At 52.8% G+C, this 13345-nt stretch overlaps 1 protein-coding gene across 17 annotated transcripts in view; it reads right to left on the bottom strand.

The window, feature by feature from the left end:
* MYCBP2 (MYC binding protein 2) overlaps positions 1 to 13345 on the bottom strand; it is a 481356-nt gene that overhangs the window by 212681 nt on the left and 255330 nt on the right. For all 17 annotated transcript variants that reach the window (XM_075336774.1, XM_075336775.1, XM_075336778.1 and 14 more), the window contains 2 exons: positions 5470 to 5601; positions 5205 to 5383 (listed from right to left, as the gene is read on the bottom strand). In XM_075336774.1, coding sequence (XP_075192889.1) covers positions 5205 to 5383; positions 5470 to 5601 — 311 coding nt within the window. The remainder of the gene's footprint in view (positions 1 to 5204; positions 5384 to 5469; positions 5602 to 13345) is intronic.

Raw genomic sequence — 13345 nt, 5'->3', positions numbered from 1 at the left:
GAGAGGTACACCGCCTAAGCGCAGCGGTGCGAGACACATAGATCCGGAGAGGACGCACCAGATCTAGAGAATGTAGAGCTTGTTCAAAGCGATGAACAGGGGCCGGACAGAAGGAAGGTAAGGTAATGTCCTGGTTAAGGTGGAAGGGAGAAACCACCTTAGGAAGAAAGTCCGGAGTCGGACGGAGAACCACCTTGTCTTGATGAAAGACTAAAAAGGGTGACTCCGAGGAGAGCGCAGCCAAATCAGAAACTCTCCTGAGAGAAGTTATAGCAACCAGAAAGGCCACTTTCTGTGAGAGACGATACAAAGAGACCTCCCTAAGGTGCTCAAAGGGGGGTTTCTGCAAGACCGTGAGAACCAAGTTAAGGTCCCAGGGGTCCAAGGGCCGCCGGTAAGGCGGGATGATGTGAGACGCGCCCTGCATGAAGGTGCGGACCTGAGCCAGCCGAGCGAGACGCCGCTGGAACAGGACTGACAGGGCCGAAACCTGTCCCTTGAGAGAGTTGAGGGACAGACCTAGCTGCAGACCGGACTGTAGAAAAGACAGAAGGGTCGGCAAAGAGAATGGCCAAGGAGGATGGCCGGTAGAGCGACACCAGGACAGAAAAATTTTCCAACTCCTGTGATAGATCTTAGCGGACGAAGACTTACGGGCCCGAGTCATAGTGGAGATTACTTCAGGGGGAATACCAGAATCCGTCAAAATCCAGGACTCAAGAGCCACGCCGTCAATTTGAGGGCCGCAGAATTCGGGCGGAAGAACGGACCTTGCGAGAGTAGGTCTGGACGGTCCGGGAGAGGCCACGGCATCTCTACGGACAGTTGGAGCAGGTCCGGATACCAAGCTCGCCTGGGCCAGTCCGGTGCAATGAGGATGATTCAACGACCCTCCATTCTGATCTTGCGCAGGACTCTGGGCAAGAGAGCTAGAGAAGGAAACACGTAGGACAGACGAAACTGGGACCAGTCCTGAACCAGAGCGTCCGCGGCGAAGGCCTGAGGATCGTGGGAGCGAGCCACGTAGACAGGAACTTTGTTGTTGTGACGGGATGCCATTAGGTCCACGTCCGGAGTGCCCCATTTGCGGCAGATCGACTGAAATACTGCCGGGTGCAGGGACCACTCGCCACCGTCCACGCTTTGATGGCTTAGATAATCTGCCTCCCAGTTGTCCACGCCTGGGATGTGGACTGCGGATATGGTGGACTTGGAGTCCTCCGCCCATTGAAGAATGCGTTGTACCTCCATCATTGCCAGGCGGCTGCGTGTCCCGCCTTGATGGTTGATGTAGGCAACCGCTGTCGCGTTGTCTGACTGGGACTCGAATGTGCCTGCCCGCCAGCAGATGGTGAAATGCTAGGAGAGCTAGAAGTATGGCTCTGATTTCCAGCACATTGATTGAAAGGGCTGACTCGGACGGAGTCCAAGTGCCCTGTGCTCTGTGGTGGAGACATACCGCTCCCCAGCCGGATAGACTGGCATCCGTGGTGAGAATCACCCAGGACGGGGCCAGGAAGGAGCGCCCTCGGGACAGGGAGAGGGGCCGAAGCCACCACTGAAGAGAGCTCTTGGTCCGTGGCGTCAGAGCCACTAACCTGTGTAAGGAGGAAGGCCGCTTGTCCCAACAGCGGAGAATGTCCAGCTGCAGGGGGCGCAGATGGAACTGGGCAAAGGGAACAGCCTCCATGGACGCCACCATTTGACCCAGCACCTGCATCAGACGCCTGAGGGTATAACGGCGGGGCCTCAGGAGAGCGCGCACCGCCAACTGGAGTGACAGCTGTTTGTCTAAGGGCAACTTCACAAGTGCCGGCAGAGTCTCGAACTGCATCCCTAGGTACGTGAGACTCTGGGTCGGAGTCAGAGTGGATTTGGGAAGATTGACAAGCCACCCGAATTGGGCTAGAGTGCTGAGAGTGAGCGAGACACTCCGCTGACAGTCTGCGCTGGATGGCGCTTTGACTAGAAGGTCGTCCAGGTAGGGGAGCACTGCCAACCCCTGAAGGTGACGAACCGCAATCACGGCTGCCATGACCTTGGTGAAGACCCGAGGGGCCGTGGCTAACCCGAAGGGGAGAGCCACGAATTGGAAATGATCGTCTCCCATTGCAAAGCGTAGCCAACGCTGGTGTGAAACCGCAATGGGCACATGCAGATAGGCATCTCTGATGTCGATGGACGCCAGGAAATCCCCTTGGGTCATTGAGGCAATGACTGATCGCAGGGACTCCATGCGAAAGTGCCGCACCCGAACATGCTTGTTGAGAAGCTTGAGATCCAGGATGGGCCTGAAGGTACCGTTCTTTTTGGGAACTAAGAAGACGTTTGAGTAGAAACCTCTGAACCGTTCCCGGGCGGGAACTGGTACAATTACTCCGTTGGCCTGCAAGGATGCCACGGCCTGTGAAAAGGCGGCGGCCTTGGAGCAGGGGGGAGTTGAGAGAAAAAATCTGGCGGGCTGGAAGAAAATTCTATCCTGTAGCCGTGAGAGATGATATCTCTCACCCACTGATCGGAGACTTGTTGAAACCAAGCATCGCCAAAGTGGGAGAGCCTGCCACCGACTAAGGACGTGGCTGGATCGGACAGAGTCACGAGGAGGCTGCCTTAGTGGCAGGACCGCCTGCGGTCTTCTGCGGACGCGCTCTGGAGCGCCAGCTGGATTTCTGGTCCTTGGCTGAGTTAGCGGACGAGGCGGAGGGCTTAGAGGACGACCAGTTGGAGGAACGAAAGGAGCGAAACCTCGACTGAATCCTACCCTGGGCAGGTTTCCTGGTCTTGGTTTGTGGCATGGAAGTACTCTTCCCGCCAGTATCCTCTTTAATAATTTCATCCAGCTGTTCACCGAACAGCCGGGAACCAGCAAAAGGGAGCCCAGCAAGGTACTTCTTTGAAGAAGCATCTGCCTTCCACTCTTGAAGCCACAAGGTCCTGCGGATAACGAGGGAATTAGCCGAAGCCACCGCAGCACGGTGAGAAGCCTCCAGCATGGCAGACATGGCAAAGAAGAAAAAGCTGAAGCCTGAGCAGTTAAGGCAACCATCTCGGGCATAGATTCCCTAGTGAGGGAATGCATCTCCTCTAGAGAAGCAGAGATAGCTTTGAGGGCCCACACTGCTGCAAAAGTTGGAGAAAACGCGGCCCCCACCGCTTCATACACGGATTTGGCCAGAAGGTCAATCTGACGGTCAGTGGCATCCTTAAGGGAAGTGCCATCAGCCACCGACACAACGGTCCGGGCTGAGAGCCTAGACACCGGGGGGGTCTACCTTTAGGGACTGAGCCCACTCCTTGACCACCTCAGGTGGAAAGGGAAAACGGTCATCAGAACCACGCTTTGGGAAGAGTTTGTCAGGACAGGCCCTGGGTTTGGTAACAGCGGCCTGAAAACTGGAGTGGTTAAAGAACACACTCTTTGCTCTCTTAGGCAAGGTAAACTGGTGCTTTTCTGCCAGAGAGGCTTGCTCCTCTGATACTGGCGGATTGAGATCCAGCACAGAATTAATGGAAGCAATCAAGTCACTAAATTCTGAGTCACCCTCGGAAGGAGCAATGGGGCACATGGAGTTAGCCTCCAAGCCCCCTGTAAAGGCATCCTCCTCATCCTGCGAGTCAGCTCTCGAATCAGAGCCCCGGGAGGAGGAGGGAGAGGGAACCGTGCGGAGCCTCTTAGACGGACAGGGTCCGTGCCCTGATGATGAATCCTCTGTGAGCTCCAGACCTAAAAGGCCCCTTAGCAAGAGCATTAGAGGCACCCTGTGAAGGGGGCTGATGCATACTCATCAAAGTCCTGGACAGAAGTGCGATGGACTCAGCAAATGACTGGGAGATAGACCTAGAAAAGGACTCTACCCAGGTCGGGGGTTCAGCCACATGTGTAGGAGCAGCCTGAGAGACCACTGGGGCCGAGACCCCAGGCCGTGGCACCTCCAAGTTAGAGCAGACCTCACAATGTGCTCGCTTCAGGCAGCGGAAGCTTACATGCAGCACATACAGCATAAAGCTTTGGAGCCTTGCTCCTTGTGTGAGACATGCTGCCTGAGTGGGGGGAAACAGCTTCTATAAAGGGAATGAATCCCAGGGAGAATATAGCAGAGGTCCACAACCGGAGACCGGCTGTGGCTTACCAGACTGCTGGAAGCGGTGTTGTGTGCCCTCCAGATCCCGAAGCCCGGACCCCCAATGCACAGCACCTCAGCAGGGATGCAGAGTGCAGGACGGGCCAGAACAGCGTGAAACCTGCCCAAGAAAACGGCCGCCGGAGCGAAGAGAGGGGGCGGAACCTTGGGCGTCCCTGTAGGAAGGGCGGAATCTGGAGGGCCATAGAGGCCTGCAGGGGGGGAGTCGCACACAAGCAGTGAAGAGGGTCCCTCCCCTGTGCAGGACGGCCACCGGGAGGGGCCATGCCTGTCCCTCAGCATGAGTGACATGCGAGGGCAGGTAACAGAAACTAGGCCTCCGGCGAAGCCGGGGCCTAAATTTAAGCAGCGAGGCCGACGCGCAGGCACCATCGGCGCGGTTCTCGAGCGAAAAGCCATAGGACCGGCCGGAAATGCTAAAAAACACAGTAAACACACTCTCCCCCCACAATAAATGACAGGGACCCCCAACATATGAACGTCTCAAGGTACTTAGCTGCTGAGACGCAGGGCCAGGTCCCTGGGGGTGAGTGCTCCGGTCCAGCAGGGTCCTCAAGGGGCTGTGGCCGGAGACCGGTCTCCTGCCAGGCATGGAGACCGTGCTGGCTCCCACTTCAATCCAGAGCCCAGGAGGGATGGTGAAGGAGCACGGCATGTAAGTCTCCAGCCTTGGAAATCAACCTTACAACACCACCGACACAGTGGGGTGAGAAGGGACATGCCGGGAGTCCAGACGTGGACCCGCATTTCTTCAATCTTCCAAAAAAAAGGAAAAAATATGAGAACGCATGTGTGGATGTATGCCTCCTGAACACAAAGCGAAAAACTGGTTGTGACTGGTTCACCAGGGGGTGTATAGGCTCAGAGGGAGGAGCTACACCTTTTAGGTGTAGTACTTTGTGTGTCCCCCGGAGGCAGAAGCTATACACCCAAGGTCTGGGTCTCCCAAAGGAACGATAAAGAAAAAGGGAGTGTTGAAAAGTAGGCTACTTTCTCAAGGAGGATTAGTACAAGGCAATGATTGTGTACAAGGACAGCAGTTACACCACACGAGTAACAAACCTGTAGTATAACACTTGTGGGATTTGCCCTCTGGTTTGATTAGTTCCATTACTGCTCAAACTGCAGGAACTGAATGTGAAGGTCACAGCGTCTGGGCACTGCACTGTGGTCATTCCTCCATCGCCGTTAGCGGTTCGGCTCCCATAATTTCTCAGGCGTACTGCATATTTCATGTTCTCCTGAGAAAAAGAAGCAAATTGTTTAATGTCAATGTAGCCAAAAATTACATTGCAATATTATACTGAGCAATTGCCTTTGTTAGTACCTTTAAGGGCACAGCTTTATCCAGCCTTATTTCAGCAATATCACTGGGCGAGTCATCTGTTGTATAAGTGCCTTTCACAAGCTCTAGTGACGTCCATCTATGAGAATGTCCTGCATCTCCCGAGTGGTCACTCTAAAAAGAACAGAGTACAAGATGTACAAAATGGGCTTATATACACACCATCAAGACAAGAATACAGCCCCCGGCGAATCTGCCTGTGCTCCAGACAGGTCTGATTTATAGCAATCAATTACATGTGGAATAATTGTGGAGCTTCATTTATTCGAATTCTGAATTGTGCTGTCCATGTTATACCTCCTGATAATGTGCGAGTAACCACTACTTGGTATGAACGGATGAGAGTTGTGTCTGCAGAGTATGAAATCATCTGAATCAGTGACAATACTTCCAAACTAAGTATGAGCACACCCCTTTAATTACAAAAAGTAAGAGCCATTAATAAATTTATTCTGAAATTTACAGAAGAAATAGAGGAACAGCAGAATTCAGAGGTTAACAAAAAGATGGCGTATGCTACTATTTATGGAAAATAAATAATGTATGAATGGATGGAATTTCCCCTGCAGCATACAAACAAAGCACAAAACCTAACTGGATCCTACTTGCCCTTTAAATTTGTAGGCACAAGCAAGTCTGAGGATGTGTGTACACAAATAGTAATTCGCTTTGAAAAACGCTTGAAATTGTGTAAACACTCAAGAATGATATGCTTTTATGAGTAAAAATGACATGCTGTTCATATGTTCAGTCATTTCATCTTCTTTTAACAGATTCAGGTTTCCAATGACACCAAACAGTTAAAAGTAGAGATAGGCGGATTGCTTTGTGCAATGCGGGTCCACAGACCAGGTCAGTGCTATCCGGCAGTGGACAGGAGCTTGGCGAATTTCCTGACCTTCCAGGATCCTGGGCTTATGTAATGATTTGCTGTGCTGGCATAGTCACCTGTTCGTTGCATGGTGCACAGATTTTACACAAAGCTGGAAAACCAAAAGTCTCCTCAAGGAACCCAAAAGGTCAGGATATGCGCACAGCTCCTGTCCATGGCAGAAGAGCACTGACCTGGACTGTAGACCAGGACTGTTCAAAGCGATCTGCTCATCTCTAGTTAAAAGAAGTGAGCAGACCATTTTTCAGGAGTTTTACACTCTCAAGATGCTCCATACTCTAAAATAGATGTAAAAGGGAAAGGCTTGGAAAATGCCGGGACACCTTGAGTGTTTTTTTCCAGTGATTATGCTTGAAAAATCCTTAAATGGTTCCTTGCTTTAATACATACAGTTAAAAAAACAAAACAAAAAAACAAAACAAAAAAAAAAACACCGGATAATTGCAGCAACAAGAAAAGAAAAATAGTCAGCATTTCCTGAAGTCTTGCTTTTGAAAAACTCAGAGGGTTCGTCACCCCGAATAAGACGTGTGCACATTCCCTTAGTGTGGGCTCCCATCTTAGGCTACGTTCACATTTCCGTTGTTTTGCATCAGTCACATGCGTTGCCTGACGCTTGTGACTAATCCGTTGTACAACGGATGACAAGAATTAGAATTCATTGTCGGACTCCGTTTTAAAAGAGAGAACGATCAGCTGATCGCTCACAGCAGCCGGCCGCCGGGTGATCAGCTGATCGCTCACAGCAGCCGGCCTCCGGGTGATCAGCTGATCGCTCACAGCAGCCGGCCGCCGGGTGATCAGCTGATCGCTCACAGCAGCCGGCCGCCGGGTGATCAGCTGATCGCTCACAGCAGCCGGCCGCCGGGTGATCAGCTGATCGCTCACAGCAGCCGGCCGCCGGGTGATCAGCTGATCGCTCACAGCAGCCGGCCGCCGGGTGATCAGCTGATCGCTCACAGCAGCCGGCCGCCGGGTGATCAGCTGATCGCTCACAGCAGCCGGGAGAAAGCATGCGCATCGAACTCCTAAGGATTCCGCTGCTCAAAACATTACACTCTGCGTTCCTGCTGCCCGACGATCAGTCGTTCCACGAATGATCAGTCGGGCGGAGGATGCAACGCAACATCATCAGTCACAATCCGCCACTCATACAAGTATATGGGAACAACGGAATCCGCTAAACGGATTCCGTTGTTTACCAGAGCCGCGGATTGTGACTGATACAAATTGACGGAAATGTGAACCTAGCCTTAAAAGGTCACCCGGTCACTGGCTCCTGTGTCCACACCATTTGATCACAATGTGCTCCAAGCATCTGAATTCATGAGAATAGTCCGTGTATATTGCACTTCATAGATTGAATTATCAGAAATATCTTTGTGGAGTTGGATTTGTTTGCATGCTATAGGAATTTAGTCACAGTAACCTGCATCTGGACATTAATTTCTGTTTTTATGTTACGAGGTTTTTACATTTCCCCTGCAGCAGCCATAACAAGGGAAATCTAGCATTACATGATGGCTATCCACATGAATGTCCATCTACGTAATAGAAGGACAGGTGAAATCCGCCAGAACAGGAAGCGCTTCTATATACCGGCTCGCTGTTGTGGCTAATAGCTCTAAGCAGGGAAACCTCACCCCAGTAGACCTACAAAAAAAATAGGGCACAATACACAAGAAAACTTCTTTAATAATTTGTAGCAACCAAGATGTTTGTACAGATGCTTTGATTAAAAAAGAGAATTTTGTTACTTACCGTAAATTCTTTTTCTTATAGTTCCGACATGGGAGACCCAGACCATGGGTGTATAGCTTCTGCCTCCGGAGGACACACAAAGTACTACACTCAAACGTGTAGCTCCTCCCTCCTAGCATATACACCCCCTGGTAGCCAGTCCTAGCCAGTTTAGTGCAAAAGCTGAAGGAGGACATCCACCCACAAGTAGAGACAGAGCAAAACCCGGAACAACCGGAACCTCTGTCTACAACAACAGCCGGTGATAACACACGGAACAAGAAACCTGCCAACAGGCAACAGGGAGGGTGCTGGGTCTCCCATGTCGGAACTATAAGAAAAAGAATTTACGGTAAGTAACAAAATTCTCTTTTTCTTCATCGTTCCTTATGGGAGACCCAGACCATGGGACGTTCTAAAGCAGTCCATGGGTGGGAATAAACAGAAAAACTGAGAAGTAGGCGAAACCTAACTTCACAAATGGGCGACAGCCGCCTGAAGGATGCGTCTGCCCAAGCTCGCATCTGCCGAAGCAAGAGCATGCACTTGGTAGTGCTTCGAAAAGGTATGCAGACTAGTCCAAGTGGCAGTCTGACAGACCTGCTGAACCGTAGCCTGGGCCTGAAAGCCTAAGAGGCACCGACAGCTCTGGTCAAGTGTGCCTTGATCCCCGGCGGGAGAGGCACTTGAGTACACTGGTAGGTATCGGAAATGGCCGACCTAAACCAACGAGCCAGGGTCAGCTTAAATGCCGAAAGGCCCTTACGCTGACCAGCGGTCAGCACAAAAGAGAGGTGCACCGCCTAAGAACAGCGGTGCGAGACACATAGATCCGGAGCGCCCGCACCAGATCCAGAGTATGCAACGCCCTTTCAAAGCGATGAACAGGAGCCGGACAAAAGGAAGGCAGGGAAAATGCCCCGGTTAAGGTGGAAACAGCAACCACCTTAGGGAGAAAGTCCGGAGTCGGACGGAGAACCACCTTGTCTTGATGAAGGGAGGACTCCGAAGAGAGTGCAGCCAAAACAGAGACTCTCTTGAGGGAAGTTATGGCCACTAGAAAGACCACTTTCTGTGAAAGACTAAACAAAGAAACCTCCCTAAGAGGCTCAAAGGGGGGTTTCCGGAAGCCGTGAGGACCGAATCAAGGTCCCAGGGCTCCAAGGGCCGCCGGTAAGGCGGAATGATGTGAGATGCGCCCTGCATGAAGGAGCGCACCTGGGCCAGCCGGGCGATACGCCGCTGGCACAACACTGACAGAGCCGAGACCTGTCCCTTAAGGGAATTGAGGGATAGTCCTAGCTGCAGACCGGACTGTAGAAGGGACAGGAGGGTCGGCAAGGCCAAAAGGCCAAAGGATACTTCCGAGCTCGAGTCATAGTGGAGATGACTTCAGGAGGGATACCAGAAGTCGTCAAGATCCATGACTCAAACGCCACGCCGTCAATCTGAGAGCCGCAGGTTCTGGCGGAAGGACGGACCTCGTGAGAGAAGGTCTGGACAGTCCGGGAGATGCTATGGCACCTCTACGGACAGACGGAGCAGGTCAGGGTACCAAGCTTGCCTGGGTCAGTCTGGAGTAATGAGAATGACCCGACGGCCCTCCTTTCTGATCTTGCGCAGGACTCTGGGCAAGAACTAGAGGGTGAAACACGTAAGACAGACGAAGCTGGGACCAAACTTGAACAAGTGCGTCTGCCGCAAAAACCTGAGGATCGTGGAGCCACGGTTTGACGGCTGAGACAATCTGCCTCCCAGTTTTCCACGTCTGGGATGTGGGCTGCGGATATGGTGGACTAGGAGTCCTCCGTCCACTGAAGAATGCGATGAACCTCCAACATTGCCAGGCGGCTGAGTGTCCCGCCCTGGAGGTTGATGTAGGCAAACGCTGTAGCGTTGTCTGACTGGACTCGAATGTGCCTGGCCGTCAACAGATGGTGAAAGGCTTAGAGAGCTAGAAACACAGCTCTGATTTCCAGCACATTGATCCAGAGGGCTGATTCGGACAGAGTCCAAGTGCCCTGCGCTCCATGGTGGAGATATACTGCTCCCCAGCCGGATAGACTAGCATCTTGGTGAGGATGACCCGGGACGGAGCCAGGAAGGAGCGTCCCTGAGACAGAGGGGACGAAGCCACCACTGAAACGAGCCCCTGGTCTGTGGCGAAGCCACCACCCCGTGGAAGGAGGAAGTCCGCTTGTTCCAACAGCGGAAAATATCCAGCCGCAGAGGACGCAGATGGAACTGGGCAAGGGAATCGCTTCCATTGACACCACCATCTGATCCAGCACCTGTATTAGGTGCCTGATGGAACGACGTCGACCGCCAGCGGAGGGACTGCTGTTTGACTAAGGGCAGCTTCACAAGTGCCGACAGAGTCTCGAATTGCGTCCCTGGATATGTGAACTTCTGGGTCGAAGTCAGAGTGGACTTGGACAGAATGACAAACCACCCGAATTGGTTAGAGTGGCGAGAGTGAGCGAGGCACTCCGCTAACAGTCTGCACTGGATGAAGCCCAGACTAGAAGGCTGTCCAGGACAAAAGGATCACTGCCAACCCCTAGAGGTGCAGGACCGCAATCACAGCTGCCCCGACCTTGAGAATACTCGAGGGGCCGTGGCTAACCCCAAGGGAAGAGCCACGAATTGGACCACTCTGATTGCAAAACGTAGCCAACGCTGGTGTGAAACTGCGATTGGCACATGCAGATAGGCATCTCTGATGTCGATGGATGCTAGGGAATCTCCTTGGGTCATTGATTGATCGCAGAGACTCTATGCGAAACTGCCGCACCTGAACATGCTTGAGAAGCTTGAGATCCAGGTCGGAAGGCACCGCCCTCCTCGGGTACTAGGAATAGATTTAAGCAGAAATCTCAGAACCGTTCCCAGTCGGGAACCGGTACAATTACTCCAGTGGCCTGCAAGAATGCCACAGCATGTGAGAAGGCGGCGGCCTTGGAGCAGGGGGGAGTTGACAGAAAAAATCTGTTTGGCGGGCTGGATAGAATTATATCCTGTAGCCGTGGGAGATGGTATCTCGCACCCACTGATCGGAGACGTGTTAAAACCATACGTCGCCAAGTGGGAGAGCCTGCCACCGACCAAGGACGTTGCTGGCATGGCCAGATAGCCAGGAGGAGGCTGACTTAGTGGCAGCATCTCCTGCGGTCTTCTCGTGCGCCATTTGGGTTTACGATCCTTGGCTGAGCCAGTGGACGAGGCCGAGGGCTTAGAGAAGGATCAGATGGAGGAACAAAAAGAACAAAACCTCGACTGATTCCTGCCCTGGACAGGTTTCCTGGTTTAGGTTTGTGGCATGGAAGAAACTCTTCCCGCCAAGAGCTTCCTTAATAATTTCATCCAGTTGTTCCCGAATAGACTGGTCCCAGCAAAAGGGAGCCCAGCAAGGAACTTCTTTAGAAGCATCCGCCTTCCACTTCCGAAGCCACAGGAGCCTGCGGATAGCGAGGAAATTAGCCGAGGCCACCGCAGTGCGGTGAGAGTCTCCAGCATGGCAGACATGGCATAGGATGAAAAGACTGGAAGTTAAGGCAACCATTTCGGGCAAAGAGTCCCTGTGAGGGAATGCATCTCCTCTATAGAAGCAGAGATGGCTTTGAAAGCCGCACTGCTGCAAAAGCTGGGGAGAACGAGGCCCCTGCCGCCTCCATACAGATTTGGCCAGAAGGACAACCTGGCGGACAGCAAAGCCGTAAGTGAGGAGCCATCAGCCACTGATACAACGTCCGGGCTGAGAGTCTAAACACCGGAGGGACCACCTTTGGTGAATGAGCCCACTCCTTGACCACCTCTGGTGGAAGGGGAAAACTGTCATCAGAACCACGCTTTGGGAAGCGTTTGCCAGAGCAGACCCTGGGCTTGGTCACAGTGGGCTGAAAACTGGAGTGGTTAAGGAACACACTCCTTGTTCTCTTTAAGGTATACTGATGCCTTTCTGCCAGAGGGGGATACTCCCCTGATACAGGCGGATTGAGGTCCAGTACAAATATAATGGACGCAATCAAATCATTAGCATCTGCATCACCTTCGGATCAATGGTACATTAAGTAGCGTCCGAGCCCCCAGTAAAGATATCCTCCTCGTCCTGTGAGTCCGCTCGTGAATCAGAGCTGCGGGACGGGGAAGGACAGGGGACCCTGCGTCTCCATTTTAGGAGGACGGGGTCTGAGACCAGATGAAGAGTCCTCTGAGAGCTTTGCTGACCGAGCCGTAGCAGCAGAAGCGCCCTGAGAAGGGGGCTAATGCATGCTCAGCACCACCGGAGAAGCTGGAGGGACCACTGACGAGGCTCCAGGCTGTGGGACCACTGTGTTTATGTGCTCAGTACAGGCAGTACGAGTCTACATGCAGTGCATATTAAGAACAGCCTTGCAGCCTTGCTCTGATGTGAGACATGCTGCAGAAGTGGGGGCTCTGTGAGGGAATGCATCTCCAGAATGACCCCCAGCAGAGTATATAAACAGAGAATATAAGCAGCTGCACAACTGGAGGTTGTGGCTTGCCAGACCGTTTAACATACATTTCTGTGCCCTCCAGTCCCCCAGCCCAGGCCCCCATTTGTCACAATGTGGTATCTCTGTGCCTATGCAGACATTGAGAACGCTGAGAAAATGGCGACCGGAGCGAGGAGAGGGGGCGGGGCCTACTCTGAGAGCAGGCAAATGAGGTATACAGGGGAGGGAATCTTTCCTCAGTGAGGAGTGTCCGTTCCCTGTGCTGAACAGCCGCTGGGTGGAGCCACACTGTCCCTCTGCACTGACTAACATGCAGGGGCAGTGAAACCGAAACTAGGCCTCAGGCGAAGCCGGGGCCTAGATTTAAACATGCGGCCAGCGTGCAGGCACCATCGGCGTGGTTCTCCAGTGAAAACTGGAGAACCGGCCGGAAATGTTACCACAGTCATATAACACACTCCCCCCAATAAATAAAGTACAAGGGACCCCTGGAAAGACCACTTTCTGTGGTAAAAACGTCTCAATACTTAGCTTTTGAGACGCAGGGCCCAGGTCCCTGGGGGGGGGGTTAAACGCTCCGTCCGGCAGGATCCTGAAAAAGGGCTGCGGATGGAGACCGGTCTCCTGCAAAGCAGTGGGAACCGTGATGGCTCCCACTTCAAGCCAGAGCCCCAGGGGATGGTGAAGGCGCGCGGCATGCGAAGGCTCCAGCCTTGTAAAATCAACCTTAACAGCACCGCCGACACAG

The sequence above is a fragment of the Anomaloglossus baeobatrachus genome, chromosome 2, assembly GCF_048569485.1.
Source record: "Anomaloglossus baeobatrachus isolate aAnoBae1 chromosome 2, aAnoBae1.hap1, whole genome shotgun sequence".
NCBI lineage: Eukaryota > Metazoa > Chordata > Amphibia > Anura > Aromobatidae > Anomaloglossus > Anomaloglossus baeobatrachus.
Note: the sequence above shows the minus strand (reverse complement) of the source record. Positions and strands in the feature narration are given on the sequence as shown.